Source organism: Astatotilapia calliptera, chromosome 19 (assembly GCF_964374335.1).
Source record: "Astatotilapia calliptera chromosome 19, fAstCal68.1, whole genome shotgun sequence".
Classification (NCBI taxonomy): Eukaryota; Metazoa; Chordata; class Actinopteri; order Cichliformes; family Cichlidae; genus Astatotilapia; species Astatotilapia calliptera.
The window spans coordinates 31,471,386-31,489,295 of record NC_137440.1 but is presented as its reverse complement, the minus strand read 5'-3'; the positions used below and the strand labels follow the sequence as shown (position 1 = coordinate 31,489,295).

General features: G+C 41.3%; 1 protein-coding gene across 1 annotated transcript in view; it reads left to right on the top strand.

Moving 5' to 3' along the window:
- The window catches only part of LOC113012390 (ryanodine receptor 3), a 108,622-nt gene that overhangs the window by 10,907 nt on the left and 79,805 nt on the right, over positions 1-17,910 (top strand). Inside the window, exons 2-4 of the mRNA XM_080293840.1 lie at positions 10,839-10,958; positions 14,868-14,972; positions 16,423-16,443. Of these exons, the coding sequence (XP_080149966.1) occupies positions 10,839-10,958; positions 14,868-14,972; positions 16,423-16,443 (246 nt within the window). The remainder of the gene's footprint in view (positions 1-10,838; positions 10,959-14,867; positions 14,973-16,422; positions 16,444-17,910) is intronic.

Below are 17,910 nucleotides of genomic sequence, written 5' to 3'. Positions count from 1 at the left end.
ATTCAGTTGATTGACAGTTTGTGATTGTCAACAAAGGTGTTAGCATATGAGAATACACCTGTTTATCCTCCTTTCTGACTAATTATGTGGTTTGAAGCTAGAACGCTACAAGCAGTGCTTTTGATTTGGGCCGATAAAGTCATCAGGAAAGTCTTTACTGAAGTCAGAGAGCAAGAGAGCTGAGGGACACTTACATAGACTTCTATATAACCGGAAGTGTTTTTGACTGTCTATTGTACGGTAAATAGTATATGGCTTTAGACTAGTTATGGCTAATCTCTTTTTCCAGTTTATGCTAAGCTAAACTAGCTAGCGGATGTTGTAGCACAATATTTACCATAGACATGACGCTTTTCTACTCTCCCAGAGTACTGAAAGCACCAGCACTTTCTTCTGTGATTTTAAGTGCTTTCTAACTAACATTCACACGCTATTGGATGCATAAGTGTGCAACTTTATGGGTTAATATCTTACCCAAGGTTATTTGGCATGTAGACTAGAGGGGGGCAAGGATCAAACCACCAACCTTCCAATCAGTAGATGAGCTGCTCTACCTCCTGAGCTACAGTCACCAGTATTTATTGTCATGTCTAAGTGACTGTATTTCTAAGGCGCAAATACAGACAAAATCCTGAGAGTTACAAACGCATTAATGCAGGCTAACATGTGTGTGTATATTGCTAACGCTAATTTCCAATGTAAGTCCAATGTGGACTTCAATAGGTCAGGAGTCATTAAGGACACCAACATGCTTGCAAACACTCACCGAGTGGTAGTTAAACCCTAAAAAGTACAACAACCTGAAACGGAGAGATTCACAGAGAAAAGGTGTGCGGTTTAAAATTTAATGGTTGCACAACTTTGACTTTGAAGGCCAACGTTGTCCTTTTGCATTTGTGTTGCATTTTTCAAGTTTCACTACAGCTTGGAGAGTGAGTGTTTGGAGACAAGTCATATAGGGCAACAGCCAGCAACCATTCAGCAACTGTTCTGAGAGTACACAAATGAAATCAAAGCAAATCACAAACACAGATTTTCAGCAGGACTTGATTGTTGGAGCAAAAATTTAAATTGAATTTTCTTAGAGGTCTCTTGATTAGCACTTACAGTTCAACTTTGCTTTTTATGTTTTTGTCCATTTGTGTCCACAACAACTCTGAGCTAGTCTGCTGCTGTCAGAATATTGGCAGGTCCTCAAATGTTGAATTATTTACCATACCATATCATACCACCTTTATTTATAAAGCACTTTAACATAAAACCAGAGTTCACAAAGTGCTGTACATGCTAATAGCATAAGTAAAGAAAATTAAAATGAGATAAGATAAAATAAATAACTAAAAAACTAAAATAAATTGAAACATGTTAAAACATAATTTGTGTTTATGTAGAGCTGAACCAGGTTATGAAATTGCAAAATTAACTGCAATCACTGCTCTCTTTTATATTGTAGGTCACATATCCAGCACCTCCCGTTCTTGACCTGAAAGCAAAGCATAATTTCCATCCATCCCACACCACTTGGGACTTTCTTTAGTGTCACAAGTTGAAAAAGTGAGTCAAAAATCATGCTTGACTTGCTGCACATAGAAAGGTTATAGATGCACCTGTTAGTGCTGCTCTCCCTTCGGACCTCCAAGAAGGTTCTTACCCTAAAAATAAAACACATTGCTTGTGGAAGGGTAGAAGCAGCCTATTTTCCTTTACCGTGTGCTCTGCCACAAAGAGTCTCAATCCCCTTGTTAAGTGACGCTGCTTTGCAGAGAGGAGTGGAAAAGAGTTTGTTCCTTTTGATTTCTGGTGCAAGCCCGAGCTACAGTGCTGTCACATCTTGCCCCCGAGGCTCCCCAGTGTCATCATGTAGCCAGGGGAAAAATGCAATAACACCCCAATCTTTTTCCGTAGTCACTGTAATGCTTCAATGCCAAGCATGTAGAAACATTGCAAGGTATTTTTTTCATAAAATAGCCTGCATAGACCTAAAGGAAGGCAAGAAAGGAAGGAGCGAAAGTGCTTGCTTAGCTTTTCAGATTAAGCCACCGCCAGAGAGGCAAAGTAGTGCTGCAAGGTGCAGTCAAACATTTTATAGCCTCCCTGCTTCACTCCTTTGCTACAGAGGCATGTAGACAGTCTTAATATCTCCAGACCTGAGTAAGGTTGGTTCTGCCTACAGGGCTTATCTCTTATATAAACTTTATCCTCAGGTGAACTGTAGCGTTCTGCATTTTCAACTGAGTTTTCTACACAGTACCTATACCATGATATACACACTTGCATAGAGCTAACACTGTGCTACAAGCAGGAGATGCCATTTTTTACCTCGTGCTGTTTGCTTCACAGTGATAGCCACACCTGTCTAATCTTCAAGATGAATTGCCTTGGTCCATATGGTGGCTACTGTTCACAGCTGTATAGTGCGAGTGTATGTTGATTGGGTAATTAGAGAGTCCAAGACTGAATCCGAGGTGGCCATATGTGGCAGATGACACATGAAAATCGATGGGCCCATTGAACCACCGGATATTAGATTATCTTCCCTTTGATGGTATTTTCTCAACTTTTTACTCTTGGAATGTCAGATGAACTTGTTGGATTCACTGATGTGAGGCTCTATCACTTAATGAGAGGCTATGTATACAAATGGCTTGACTCTGAGACTTGTCGGGGACTATCTGGCAACAACCAGTCACACTGGAAAAATGTGCGCTCCCTGGCTGGTTGCAAGGGGTTGCTGTAGGTTGTTGGTAGTCAATATGAAATCGATTGCCAAAGCCCCATTCATGGAGGCTTAGAGACTGGCGGGTGCCCACCTGGTATCCAACAGTTGGTAGGGAAAAATATTTATTTTGCATCTGGTTGGCGAGTTGTTGCTGGAGGCTGCTGGCAGTCACTAATGTGAAACTGGTCACCCAAATATGCTGGTTGCAGTGGTAAGGCACAAATTTCACATTGAGAGTGAATTTTCTCTATTTCTGAATTGATTTCTGGGTTAACTGCAGCTCAGAAAGCTAATGGCAGTTGTCTTCAGACAAGTCTGAGTTCATGTAAATTAAGGGCAATCACGTCAATCTGCTACTAAACAACGCAGTCACAAGGAGGTTCTTTGCAACTGATTTCACTCAGGCTAGCAACCACTCACCAGCCAGCTGTGAAAATATACATTTTCCTTAGTAACTGAAGGTTGCCAGTGGGTCGCTGACTGGTGTCTAGGCCTGTGTCACTGAGAGCTTAACTGATCTCATGTTGCAGAATGAGTCCAGGATGCAGCTGCACGCCGATTGTTCCAGGATCTGGTCAGTGACACAGTTCAAGAACATGCTGTAAGGCTTTTATCCTCAGCACAGCCTTAAAAGGAGGCAAAAATTTTAACGGATGTCAAGATTAATTTATGGCGTCACCCTGATTTCTGGGATTTTAATGATGTGTGGACGAGAGGACTTGATACTCTCTGTAGCTCTGTTTGCCTTCTGTCTATCTCTCACTCTCTCATTCGGTCTGTGCACTCGGGGCAGCATGTTCAGCAGTTTGCTTCAAGATGAGCATTAACACTCCCATTTACAGAGTAACACTGAGTCATGAGAACAAAGCTTCACTCCTCTTGTCCAAAGTGTTTCTCTCTTTCGCTTTCCATTTCGACTGGTGTCACACCACAGTGCGAGAGCACTAAGCTGCAAGTCTGTGAATCACCCCGACAGCAGAGAGCTTTAATCTCCACCAGACTGTTCTGGAACAAACATTTTTGGCCCACAGTGCTTCCTCTGATACTGGGGGTCCATTACAGGAAAGGATTTTACAAGTCTTGCAGTTATAGTCAGGCAGATACGCTCAGTGCGTTCGCATTGTATTATTGTAAGCTGTAGCATAACTACAGTTATTTTATTTTTTTGTGATGCATATATATCCAATTTATAATAATGTGTGTAAGAACTACATGTTTGGATTCTGATTGGATGCAGCTGCTCATGTAGATAGTTCAGATATGATTATTGATGATGAGTTTTACATAAATGACACAATCAGTACCAGCTTCAAAGCTTTATTTTCTGATTATTCACTGGTATATATTGCCTCTCTCACATATATACTGCAGTCATTCCCTCTCTTTTTACTGCCTACAAATAGGCTGGGATACACCGGGACTTTTTCTACCTGCACAGTGTGTTTCTGGGTGTAATACAAGAATCCAAGGCAGGAGAGTGTCCTTGTAGGGGGTACAACCGCTGCCCAGCTGCATTTAGTTCTGCATTGCCTGACCAGCTGTATCAATCTGTCCAGAACAAAGTCTCAGCGTATGAGCCAGCTTCAGTGCAATGTTGAGTGGCAGCAGGCCTCTGGTAATGATGGAGAATTACTACACAGTGTAATATAGAATGATAATAGGGGGACAAAAAGCTAAGTGGAGGCAAGCGCAGACTGCTGTTCGGTGTGGTGGTGCGTTTGGAGATGAATGCTCCAGGAGCCAGGATCTGCCTCTCTCCTCTCACCTGTAGTGCTCCACTCTTCAAGCTTCCTCCCAGGGGGCCACTTGGTGCCACCCTCAGATCCATGTGCTGTTGATTCACTAGATTTTTTGGCACATCAAGCTGAAGAAGACAGAACAAATCTAACCTCAAAGAATGAGATAGAAAGTGAAGATCTGCTGCAGCTGCAGGAGTGGAGTCTGGATTTATTTATTTATTTTTATCACCACAAGTCTTTACTTTGATGGGATATACTTAGCAAAGGCAATTTCTTCTTTATAGGAGGAGTAATTGATTTTGCTTTTGCGAAGCCATATGAATATTTACACGCTCCTGCATTAGTGCATTTTTTGACTATGTTGGTAATTTTTGCATTTAGCTTCACATTTTAGCTTATTTAGCTTACAACTCTGAAAATAATGCAGTTAATTAGAATCCATGTGGCCTGGTCTCGCATCATAGGAATCATAGAAATAAAAACTTGTGGTTTTAAACAGGAGACACAGTAGTGATGATGCTGCTTTTCGTGCAGGTTTTGTGTTGTACCCGTGCGTCTTACTTTCGCAGAAGCATGTAGGTTTTGGAATTGAGGTAGAATGCATTCAGTACACATTCAATAAGTGGAGGAATCATGATGTCATAAGCATAATGCAAGCAGTAGTAATACGAGGCTCATGGGAGCAAAGCATGAAATACTGGAGCAATTCAGTTGCCATTGCACCCAGGCTCACAGTGCCGCCCGCTAAACAGCACCGGGAGCTTTTTGCTCGCTTGCTCCAGTTTGTTATTGCGACTCGAGCTTTATAGTTGCTCATGTAGCCCCTTCAGGATGTATGAGTGAGTGCATTGCCAAAGCACTGCAGCCGCGTGTGGTGTATGATAAGGCAGTGAGAGGCTTTTCGGTGAGCTGAGGCATGCACTGTACTGCAATACCTGCTGAAGTACCTAAGGCATTTCTTCAAACCAAAGGCTTAAACGCTCCTCTTGAGAGTCTTTAGATTCAGATTTCTACTTATTCCAGTACCTAGGAGAGAGCCTTCCAAATAACATAAAGTTACACCCCGAATAAACCCTGGACTTCTCAGATTTGTTGTTTGAAGGCAGATAACCGGACGAGAGAACAAGAGATGCTCTTCACATAACTGCACATTTATGATGCCAGAACAAATTTTTTCCCTACAAGCCATAAGGATGCATTACCTTCCTTTTGAGCTCAGTAATCACTCCTAGCCATCATAGGAGCCCTGTTGTTAGAGAATAAGTGTGGTGCATGTCACTAACACTGGAGCCTGATTTCATATAGTGTTCAAACCCGTGATTGGCTCACAGTAACATGACTATGCCTGCCTGTCTCCATGCAAACACCAATATTATGATTATCTTGAGTATAAGACGGGTGTGATTGGCTCAAAAGAGGGAGGGAAAAAAAGCCGCTGTCAGAGTCTGCTCATTGATATGCTATAGCATTACTCACACGATTTCTCCGGAACAAGGTAGATCTTTGTGCTATTGTTGTAGCGCACGCACAGATATACACAGTGGAGATGACAAACGCATGTGTTTGCACAGCACGGAGGAACACGAAGGAGGCAGCGTGAGCGAGGGAGTATTAGGATTGAGTCAAATTCAATCCCAAGGTGCCCTTGAAGGCTCAGCTCGCTCTCCTCATATTTGTTTTAAAACAGTTTAATAATTTATGTTTTCTTTAACACAGTCAATAAGTAGCTGAAGTCCTGCCTTCTTGCTGGGTGCATTGGTTTCAGGGTGGAAAAATATTGGTGTCAAAGTCACTTTGCTTAAATCATTACCTCTTCTGATAAATGATGCCATGATGACTGCTTAGCTCGCTGGGGTGGGGAATTTTATTTCTTTTCTTGGTTTTAGTAGTCTGCTTCAAAGGAAAATTTATATCACAATGTTTGGGAAGCTTTGAGAAAGATACGTAGATATCTTTGTGTTTGTCTCGAGGGCTGTATGCCAGTATCCTTCAACTCTAAGTACAACATCATCTATTATATATTTAAACCAATTTCATTGTGCCAGTGTTGAATGTCTAACAATATAGCTGTAAAATGAACTCTCATGTCATCCTTTTAAACCTTTCCTGTAGTAATAGAGAGACTTTTGCATATAGACAACCAGGTTCAAATATTTTAAGAGTTTAAGAGTAAAAAGAGTACCTTCCATTCTTACAACCTGACTGACATCACTTAGTGCTTCTCTTTATGAATCCTGTGTAGAAGTCAGGGGCAAGAGGAGAAGAATAAAAAAACAAGGGGTTTGTGACACAGGGTGAGAGAGAGAAAGAGAGAAGGGGGGAGATACCCCACATTACTTCAGTGCAGGGGTGAGACAAGGGAAAAGGGCCAGCTGTGGGCTAGACTGAAGCAGAGACGTGAGAGTTGCCTTCTCTGATTAAATGCCTGGATCGATACTATCCTTATGTGGCTCAAATCAGCTCTGCTCTTGGTCCCTTAACAAGGAGACTGATTGCATGTTCTAACCCAGCTCAGAGCCGCTTTGCCATAAGGCCTATTCATTTCAGTCTGTATCTGAGTCGAATACATTTTAATATCGATCTGAGATGGTTAGCATTATGCAAAGTGTTTCCCATAACAATCCCATGTTCGTCGTGGCATTGATCATTGACCAACGTAACCTGGATTATAATTCTCCCCAGTATCGAACAACCCCGCCAAGATTTATTAGTTCCTACAGTCAGCCTTAGTTTAAATATATAATCTCCCCACTGTGCAAACAGTACACTGTTTGTGTACTGACAGCATGCAGTGACATAACTATACTCAAGCGGTTTGAACTACCGGCCTTCATCAGCAGCTTCATCAGTTTCCTGTGAACTCAATGAGAAAGCCCCATCTGTTTTGAAAAGCTAGAGTATGACACACGGATGAAAGCTCTATAAAATTTGTGAGGAGGAAAAAAGTGTCAGAAGCTCTTTCTAAAGTAGTTCTCCACAGATGTCAAGCTCAAGTGCAACCGCTTAGTTTATTTGCTGTGGGGTTTTTTATAGATCACATAAGCTGTTGCACAAACTTCTGGATTTCTGTGCTCAAGGTGGTTAAATAGATTTGTTGTGCTGCACCCCTCTAGTATCTTACACACTGAGTGGTCAGCAAGACTAAAAAAAGTCATACATATATATAAACTAATCAGGCATAACATTATGGCCACCTGCAGAGTAAGATCCACATAGATGACAGGATCCAAGGTTTGCCCAAAACATCACATTCCCTCTTCTGGCTTGCCTTCTTCCTACAATGCATCCTGGTGCCAGACGAGCGATGCACCCAGCCAGGCATGCGATTCTTCAGACCAGTCCACCCTATCAATGCTTAATCACTATTCCTTCCTTGAACAACTTATGTTAGATACTGACCACTGCAAACCGGGGACACCCCACCAGAGCTGCAGTTTTGCAGGTGCTCTGACCCAGTCGTCAAGGCATCACAATTTGGTCCCAGTCAAACTCACTCAAATCCATACACTTGCCCATTTTCCCTGCTTCTAACACATCAACTTCAAGGACAAAAGGTTCACTTGCTCCCTAATATATCTCTCTCACTAACAGGTGCCATGATGAAGAGCTAATCACTTTGCCTGTCAGTACATGTAATGTTATGCTTGACTGGTGTTTTAGTCCATTTCATTAAGCCAGAAATGTCCGAACTTGTCTCTTCCTAGCTCCGTACGATGCTCGTCCAAATAAATAAAAAGTCAATATTGAAGGTTTCATTTTTACTGGTATCGCATCGTAATTAATGCTGCATGCTAGCATTGTGCTAGTAGTGCTAAAGCACGTTTTCACACTTCCAGTTAAATTCCAGTATACTGCTTCCATTGATAATGATAGTGCCATTAATAATGTTGTTAATAATGTTAATTGTCATTCCCAACTGTTAAATTTCATACCCACATTTAACCTTAACCTAATTTAATGCGAAGCTACAAGGCTGTTTGTAAGGGGAGGAAGACATCCGCAAACCACATAAGCTTTGCTGCTGTTGGTAGCCATCAGATGACACATAATAGTGGTAATATCATTAAGGACACCCACACACCCACAAACACAAATGCACGCACACATTGCTTTTTCTTTTTTTCACTAAAAGGAAAATATCTACACCGACAGAAGCACACACGAGACACTCGAAAATGAATGTGTAACGCGTGCGTTGCAAAGGGGCCTCGAGGCTTCTCATATTGATTTCCATGCAGTGCTTTCTACGCACACAAACACGGACTTGCACCCGGTGACGTGCAGATGCTAGTCCTCTTTATCTCTCGCTGCTGTGCATTGTGCTGCACTGTAATGGAGTGCTTTACTGTTACTACTACTACTGCTGCACTCTGCTCTCAGCACAATCCCTCTCACATTAAATAATGCAGCTGGCAATTGTGCAGCAGCTTCCAACCCCCCCCCCCCATCCCATAGCAGCCAATATCAGCAAATTTCTGCTTGCTCTGCTGTCGTGAAGAGTAACTATGCCCAATTCAGCGTTTGCAGGGCCAACACTATAAACACCATAAGCCCATTTACACAGCAGTGGCATTGGATGTTTGTTTTTCAGCTCTTGTGCTCCCAAAAGAATTTATGTTTTTGGTGACGTCTGTCGTCATCAACTGCATTTGCCTTTACTCGCATAACACACAAAAACAATGAGCCAGCTTTTGTGTGTTATGCGATTAATTTAAATCATGAAATGAGTCTTATTTATTATGGCTTTATTTTCATCCTACTATAAATATGTAAAATCTCTTGTTTTCCTGCGAATTTCTCCTGCACAGTCATGCAGCTACATCTTAGTTCCCTGAAGGTTTTCATCTATGCCAGATATTATGATGTCATCATGATGCCTAGCAACCACCAACCAATTAGCTAAAATGACACCTTATAAAAGCATTGTATAATTTTCCTTTCACAATTACAGCAATTTATTCTAATTTTTAACCATAAAACTTTCATTATGGACGATTGATTACAATATGTTGCCTAGCAACCACCTACGGACGATCTAAAATGAGCCATTTGTGGCCTTTATGTATCTGCAGCACCTTACAATAACATTGTAGTCTTTTAATTTTATCTAATTTATATCCACAAAACTTTCATTTTGCACACACACACACACACACACACACACACACACACACACACACACACACACACACACTGTTTAAATATACAGTATCTGCACACAGTCTTAAACATATTTACTAATGCAACATCAAAGCAGTGCACTACCTCGCTTTTATAAATGCATTCACTTGTTTCAGCCATTATTTCTGTTTATAGGGTGAAATGCTCCAGCAAATAGCCTTAACCTCATTTGCACCATATAAACAGCGTAAATAGCCTAAAGAAGATTGGGTTGACTCAAAGGGATCAGCCATGGATAATTTGGAAAAAAGGTCTAAGAACGTCCAATTTTATCTTTGAATGCAACATAGTTTACTTATCTTTTAACAGAAATTTTAATAATTCACCTGACATTCATTCTAGATGCAAGGACATTTTATTCCATCCATTTTTATATGAGGAAAACAAAAAATAATGAACATTTTTGTAAATCCCCGCGTTAGGCAGCTGGCAGATTTGAACCCAATGTGATGTTAAAAATTACAGACGCCATAATAACAGAACAATCATTGCTATGGCAGTGCACAAGTTATGCAAAGAAAGAGCACGGCATTAGTTCTGTGACAGTAATCACCGTGTGGCCATTCAAACAACAATAAACCAACGATAAATGGACTGGTCCTTATATAACGTTTGTCTACTCAAGCGCTCATTAATGGCTCATTCACCCATACAAGCACTTTTTTCTACATCTAAGTGCTTTCCATCTAACATTCACACTCCATTGAGCACAACCTGGGGTTGAGTATCTTACCCAAGGATACTTTGGCACATACACTGAAGCAGCCAGGGATCGAACCACCAACCTTCTGATTAGTAAATAACCTGCTCTACTGTCTGAACTACAGCTGCAAATCTGAAAAAGTCATTATAGACCTTTGAATATTGGTTAATTGTCAAAAAATGATCATCACTGTAACTTAAGCAAAGCTTCAAAGGTTTAAGGTTAGGCTCGCTTTTGCTTGCACTTCTAGTTTGCTTCTCTTATTCTGATGAACAGCTGTATGAACTAAACTGTGGTTGGTGTCGAGGTTCAGGGGAGAAGAAGGAGCACTTCTCAGGCCATGGTGGTTTGAGAGTTTCCTCCGATCAATGCACAAGGATGGGCATGTGTGTGGATGAACTGGGTTTCTCCCAGGATGACACACACATGCACACACACTGACAGCGTCTAAGCTTGCATGCGCAGACACAAACTGAAGTCTGTTTTGTTTTGACAGGATGATGAAGTGGTGCTCCAGTGTGTGGCTTGCATCCAGAAGGAGAATCGCAAGTTCTGCTTGGCTGCCGAGGGGCTCGGCAATCGACTGTGTTACCTGGAGCCCACATCTGAGGCAAAGGTAGGCAACACTGGCTCTACTGTTGCACCGTTTTATTCTCTCAGATTTGAACTGGCAGCACAACAATGCATGTCATCAGTGTGAGATGTTTCTATATCTTTATGTTCACACACTTGTGTGTGTTAAGATGCAAATAAAAAAATGGACCAATGTGACATGAAGCAGTTTTCAGAAGCGTGTACCGGATGAAAGGAAGCGTTCATCTATAAAAAAAACCTCCATGGAAACCAAACATCCGCTTAGTCCGTTCGTGTTTGGGTTGAGCAAACATCAGAGAAGCCAAGCAGACACGCACAGAAAAAAAAGCAGCACAGCAGCTCACATCCACCGCAGTCTCCTTGATGAGCTTTTCTTTCAAGGGATCAGGGACGGCGTCGCATCTCCGCAGGTCCCCCCCTCAGATGATAATTCCCTGAAATTACGCCCCTGGACGTGATTGATGGATTGTTTCATAAGCTGCACTGTTGTTAGCTGTAATTGCCCGCTGCTTTACTGTAGCAGAGCAGCCTGTTTGCAGTTTGTTTGAATGAGTGTAAAGTTTTAATGAGTTAAATGCAATTTCTTTTGCTTTGCTGTCAGTGGGGGTGCCATCATAATGCCTTTTTGTGTAATTAATCCATATGGCACACATTCTCTTCTTTTTTTTTCTTTTAAGTGATCCCCCTGTTAAGCGATTATTTATAAAGATTGATCGGCTGGAGGGATGTGTATTCTTTCTCGCCTTTTCATGGCTGCCGATGCTTTGCTGCTAATCTGGCATTGATGTTTCCCTGTAGCTACAGTTGACGGACCTTAGGCTTCATCTGGATTGATTGTCTCTTAATAATAATCCATTAATATTGACTAATTTCACTCAAGACACTATGTGCATGGGCAGCGTGGGTGACCATGTAAGAAACGCGGAAATACTTTTCAGAGAAAGAGGGAAAAGAGTTGTTTTTTACTTGGCAAAATACTGACATTTACTATCATAGCTCACACAAAGAGTATATCTGTGTTTCAAGGGGAAGGTTAGGCCTTTACTCTATTTTGGATGGTAATTATACCTGACAGGTGTGATGGATGTTCTCCGTATCAGGCACTTTGTCTTCATTCCCTGTAGTTTTTTTATGAAAAGGCATCACCCCACCTTTGGGATCAGCAACATAGCTGTGAAAAAAGCCCAAGATGTCCATTTAGAGGTGGATGACTGAATAGGAAGCTTCGTTTCCTCGGTGAACTAGTCTAGTAATGGGGGACAGAACCAAAATGATGCAACGAGGCTGATTTAAGGCGTGCACGTTGTAAGTGGCAACATCAATCAGCTCGTGAGAAGCCGTTGGTGTGATATACGACCAGCAGCTTTCACTTGTCAGAGATTCAATATTATGGAGTTGTGCCCGCATACCATTATAGCTTTGATGCTTGTCTTTGTTGTTTGGAACCAGCTCATTTTTCTAAATTCCTTTTCATTACCAGCCAAAAGCTTTAGCGCCGCCCCCAATTAAACTAAAGAACAATGGAAGCGGATGAAGCCACATCCTCAGGACAGTCAGCTTTAACCCTGCTTGACCTTTCTGTCTGGAGACAGAAATAAAGACGCGATCGATCCTCGCCCACGATCGCAAAACACTTGCTCTCTCATCACACAATTGGTCAGCCAAGCTGCCTCAAAACTATCTCCTTGACGGGGCTTTATAGTCGCCATCCCCTCCAGGTCACTTTGATTTTTATTTCCCCTGTGTCTCGAGGCTGTCCCTCCCCACCTCCTGTTTTAGTCCAGGCGAGGGCAAAGGTCCATGTGTTGTGACCTAGAGAGGTTTGAGGAGGGCTGGACGGCTTCTCAACAGATAGGAAAGACGTTTCACCAGCCCAGACTTCGTGTCATACCTTTACACTGCACACAGAATCAGAGACTTTTCTTTTAAAGCTGCGAGGGAATGGAATAAACTTCCTGAACATTTGAAAACTCTTTTTTGTTTTTTATGTTGAAAGGTGGACTCAGATCTGTCAACATTAACCATCCAACGCTTTGTAATTCTTTCTGTTCGTTTTGAAGTTCTTGATATTTATATATGACGATAATGGATGATGGGGTTTGGCTACTGTTGATATGTTTTTCAAATAATTTCATCTGCGATGTGCAAGGTTAGGGTGCAGTGCATCATTTTCCTTAGAAAAGTGAAATGAAAGAATGAAGATATAAGTGTATTTTTTATTTGCATTTTCACATAATTTATTAGTCAGTACTATTGAGATCTATTGATCATGTGAAACTAGCCAAGAGACATTTGTCTAAGCTTGTATTTAAACAGGAAGTCAAAATCTTATGATTAAAACGCTGTTTTGCGAGTGTTGTGTGCTGAAAGAAGCTCCGACAGACCCAGAACCCATGACTTGGGATTTCACAAGAGATTTTGTTGCAGATCAGTCATTGTAAAGTTGTCTATAAAGTTCATATAAACTACTGTAAAGGCTGATGGAAACTGCAGTTTCTGAGTTAGCTGCCAGTTCACTGTGGGCTCATCACCACAAACCTTTCACACGCAAGAAGTAATCTGCGCCTTTAGTTAAGATAGAGATATAAACTATATCCCTTTACCTTTAATGAGCATGTCATCAAGTATCGAGCTATGCACTTTCTCAATCTGGTTCTTTCAGTGCATTTGTGTGTGTGGTTCTTTTTCCTTCTGGAAAGCAAGTGAGTTTTTAAGACTCTTCGAATTAAACTAAATTCTCACCATCTCTCGACAAGTAGCAAATCAGTGATGTCTAAATTCAGCAAGCGTGTCAGTGGAAGTGTATCCGTAAAAACTATTTTTGAATTCCAACACGCTGGCTCGTGTTTCTATAAAAAGTCACGGCTGTTTTTCCCCCTGACTTGCCTGGAGCCTTTCTATTCAACACAGTAGTGGCCATTGTTAAGATTCAATTTGCCTTCTGAGTACTTTAGCATAACACTGGGTTGTGGGAAGTTTTTCAATGAGGTTAGATTTACCTGTGTGAACGAACCACTTTGGGACCAGTTGAGATACTCGGGAAGGAGGCCAGAGAGGGTGTTTTGGGTTGGTGTCATTTATCTCGTGTTTATGCCCTGCAATATCTCCATCGGCGCTTTCCGTGTCCTTTCTCTGAATCGTCTGTCTTTTCCAGTACTGCCCTGGTTCAGCGATTTGGCATCTTCCCTATTTTTTTTAATGGTGCTCTTTCCAAGACCTGGCTTATCTGAGCGCAGACTGACCTGAAAGCGCTTAATCTGAATTTAAAGTACCTTTTAATGAATATCGCCCACTCGATTAAGACGAACTCGGTTCAAGTGGGGGTAAAAATGCAGCAGTCAGCAGAGATTTTATGAGTGGGCATCTAATCAGAGTATCCCTGTAGATTCAGGGAGCTGTTTTCCTTTTTTTCCAGGCTGTATGAAGATGTTTTGCTTATGGAGCAAATTCCTGAAGCACTAAATCAGAATCAGTTTTGATGGACAGCAGAATAACTGCAGTGGTGATCTTTTCATTATTAGCACTTTGGTGAAGGCTGAGTCACTGTAGATGGGATCTTTTGGAGCACGGTGGAGAACACGCTGTACTGAAGAGTGCTTAGTTTGATCTTTTTTCTTTGCTGTCATTTACTAAACATGAATTAATAGTTTGATATTTTTAAAAAAATGCATGCGAGAACATATCCACAAATTTGAATTATTGATTTTTTCCCCATCATTGAGCCTTTCTAAAATACTACCTACCAGTAAAGATGATATATCCTGTACAGAACCCGTTATTTTGCATTTTTATTTACTAATAAAATATAAATATAATGTCTATTTTTTCAAAAGAAAAAAAATGCTAAAAATGTTCATAAAATGTTGCCTAGAAAAATGAGATATTTCATCTGTGACTGTTTTTAACCAGAGATGCTTTTATTTGGTTACAGTATGTTCCCCCAGACCTTTGCATCTGCACCTTTGTGCTGGAACAGTCCCTGTCAGTGCGAGCCCTGCAGGAGATGCTGGCTAAGAGCGGACAGAACAGCGAAGGGGTGAGTGAAGATAGACACAAAAGCTCTTTGATTCTTCATAAACCATCCCCGAGTCATTTAATGTATGTCTCACTGTGCTCTGATATCCAGAGGAGGCGGCTGTAATAAATGCAGTCAGCTAAGTTGAATTTTCTTAACTGTTAGGAGCTTAATGGGCAAAATAGGCCCGTTTCAGTAGCCTGGGGACCCTGGCTGCAAAGAGGTCTGGGCACCCATGATGCTGATGTGGATGTATCCATTGAATGTTGGGAAATTACTGCAGGTTTCATGCGTTATGTTTACCTTTGCCCATTTGATTAACACTTAAGAAAACAGCGTGATTTTCTTTTGTACAATAGCAATTAAAAGCCTGCATGCAAAATCAGTCGACAGTAGATTTGGATTGTATTTACAGCGTTGTACAAAAGTCTCGAGCTGCTCCTAGTTTCTGTAGATTTTGCTTCCAAGCGAAATCCCTGTTTGCCAAATGCCAGCTGTCAAGTAGCCATTACGAAAAGGGCGGATTGGGGGAAAAGGCTTAAGTTATATTGGATAGAACAGCGATGAATAGCGAATCAGTGATGAATCTATATTTTAAACTTTTGATTCAAATTTTCTTCATTACATACAGAAGAGGAGGTTAGTAGAGGCAAGCAACACAGAGTGTATACGACCAACATGGCGGAGGCTCTGGCATGATACGAGGCTGCATTTCAGCTGGTGGTGTGGTCAAAATTGATAGAATTATGAATGCAGCAAAGGAGTATCAGATTTGATCCACTGTGCAGTACCATGTTGAAAACATCTGATTGGCAGTGGCTTCATTCTCCAGCATGACAGCGATCCCAAGCAGACTGCCAAAGCAGGAAAAGGATAACTGGATAGAAAAACAGACAGTGTAACACTCTCAGTCATGGACTGGCTTCCCCAGAGCTGGGACCTCAACATTACTGAGGCAGTGTGGGATCATGTTGACAGAAAACAAAACAAAAGGCAGCCAACATCCAAAAAAGAGCTTTGAATTTCATTCAAGAAGCATGAACAATTCCCGAAGACTACTTAAAGAAATGACAGAGAGAAGAAAAAAGGTGGTCATATTAAATATTGACTTTCAAGTTTAAAAATAGAGTTGTACAAATTCTATTTATCTGCTCTTATATATTCTGTATTTCCTTGAATATTTGCACGTTTCAATAAATCAGAGCACCTAGTTCCTGTTTACCGAGCGAAACATAAAGAAATGAAGGGCTGCTAAAGACTTTTGCGCAGTCCTGTACCCACATAGTGAAAGTAAAGAGGATCGTGTAGTAGGGAGAACTGAACACGTTTCAAATTTTGCAGTAATCTGCACTCATTCGTCAACCTTTCCTGTGCTGCAAGTGTGTTTCCTGCTCTTTTACATTTCTATGATATATAATTCTACCATCTTTATCTTCTATTTTCTGTGTATAATCCATCTTTCACGTGATAGACACGCAGCCTGGATCAGTGGGTATGTTCACTGCTCATGCCATTCCCCTCTCATCCCTTTGCACACTGCAGTGCATCCTTTGCTCTTCTTTTCTACCCTCATTGATCTCTGGTTTGACTTTTACGACACGCCACCTGTGAAATTTGTCTTTAGAAGTCATAGTTTATTACACACCTAAATAATTTTCTTTGAAACGATGGTACAACTGGTTTCTTCAATCTAGTATTTCCGTCTGATTGAAACCCAATCGGTACAAAGTACCTGATTGGGTTTCATACAGACTTCCCAATAAGGTTTTCCATAAAGAATTACTTGTTATATAACTTGATTTTTGCTGGAGAACTAGAGCGTCTCCAATGTTGGATTAGCGTCAGATTAACATTTGTCTTGTCTTCGGGGGATTCAGATGAATGCTCAGTGCAGCATCATTTGTTTTGTGCTACCCTCCTCATAGAATAAGCTCTCATTTGTCACAGCATCTTCTTCTAATCATAGCAGCTGTATGCTGTGAGAGACGCTATAGCATGATGCAAACAGCTGATCTGATACGAACATTTCTGGAAGGAGACTGAAAGCGATCACGATTGATTTAGTCTCATAAGCTCTCTGCATGATTTGGTCTGTTCATCCTTTAATACCATGTGGTTAAGGATGTGAGAATTTCCATAAATCTTTAGTTGTTAAGGCACATATTTAATGGCTTTACTTCAGAGATAAATGGAGATGTCAGGAGTGGATCTTGTCTGTGCAGCAGAATGACACGAGTCAAGACCATTGGTTCCACTGCTGCTGTGGGCGGTGTTAGCAGGAAATTGCGAGCTGCGGCAGAGAAAAAGGGAGCTCCAAAATATTAAACGCTAGATCAAAGCTCAAATGAACATGGTTGACCATCCTTCTTGCATCAGCACCTTTAAAAGGCTTAAAATAACACTGGAGTTAGCTTGCCTCTCTCTCTTCTCCTTTTGGGAAAGGAATTATGCACCGATTTACATTTCAGTCTGGCATCAAAACATCGTCTCCTTATCGCTAATTTGTTTGGCCTTCTGTTCGTCCCTCATCTCTGTAGAAGGCAAACTTGTTTCCACATAGCCAATCAAATTCGTTTTGTCAGCCACACTGACTCACTATCAGCCAGATGACAGTTTGAGCCATAGATTTTAAACAACCAAATTTAGCTGCTCAAGTCTCATTTGTATCTAGCTAGCAAACATAAACACACATCTTGTCCTGGGCTCTGTGCTGTGAATCAAGTTCAACATACTCTGAATATTTTTCTGTTATCTGGCTTCACTTGCACCGACACTGGCAGTCAGGCTAAGCAGACACAGGAAGGTGTAATCAAGTCAATAAGTCAACCCAGGGTTTCCCAGTGGAGCTGTGAGTGCGTTCACATGAATGGGGCTGCGTTGGCAGCATCTTGCCAATCACACACATGGAGAGATCTACTGGCAGAGCAGGCAGCAAGCAACACAGCTACTGCAGACAAAG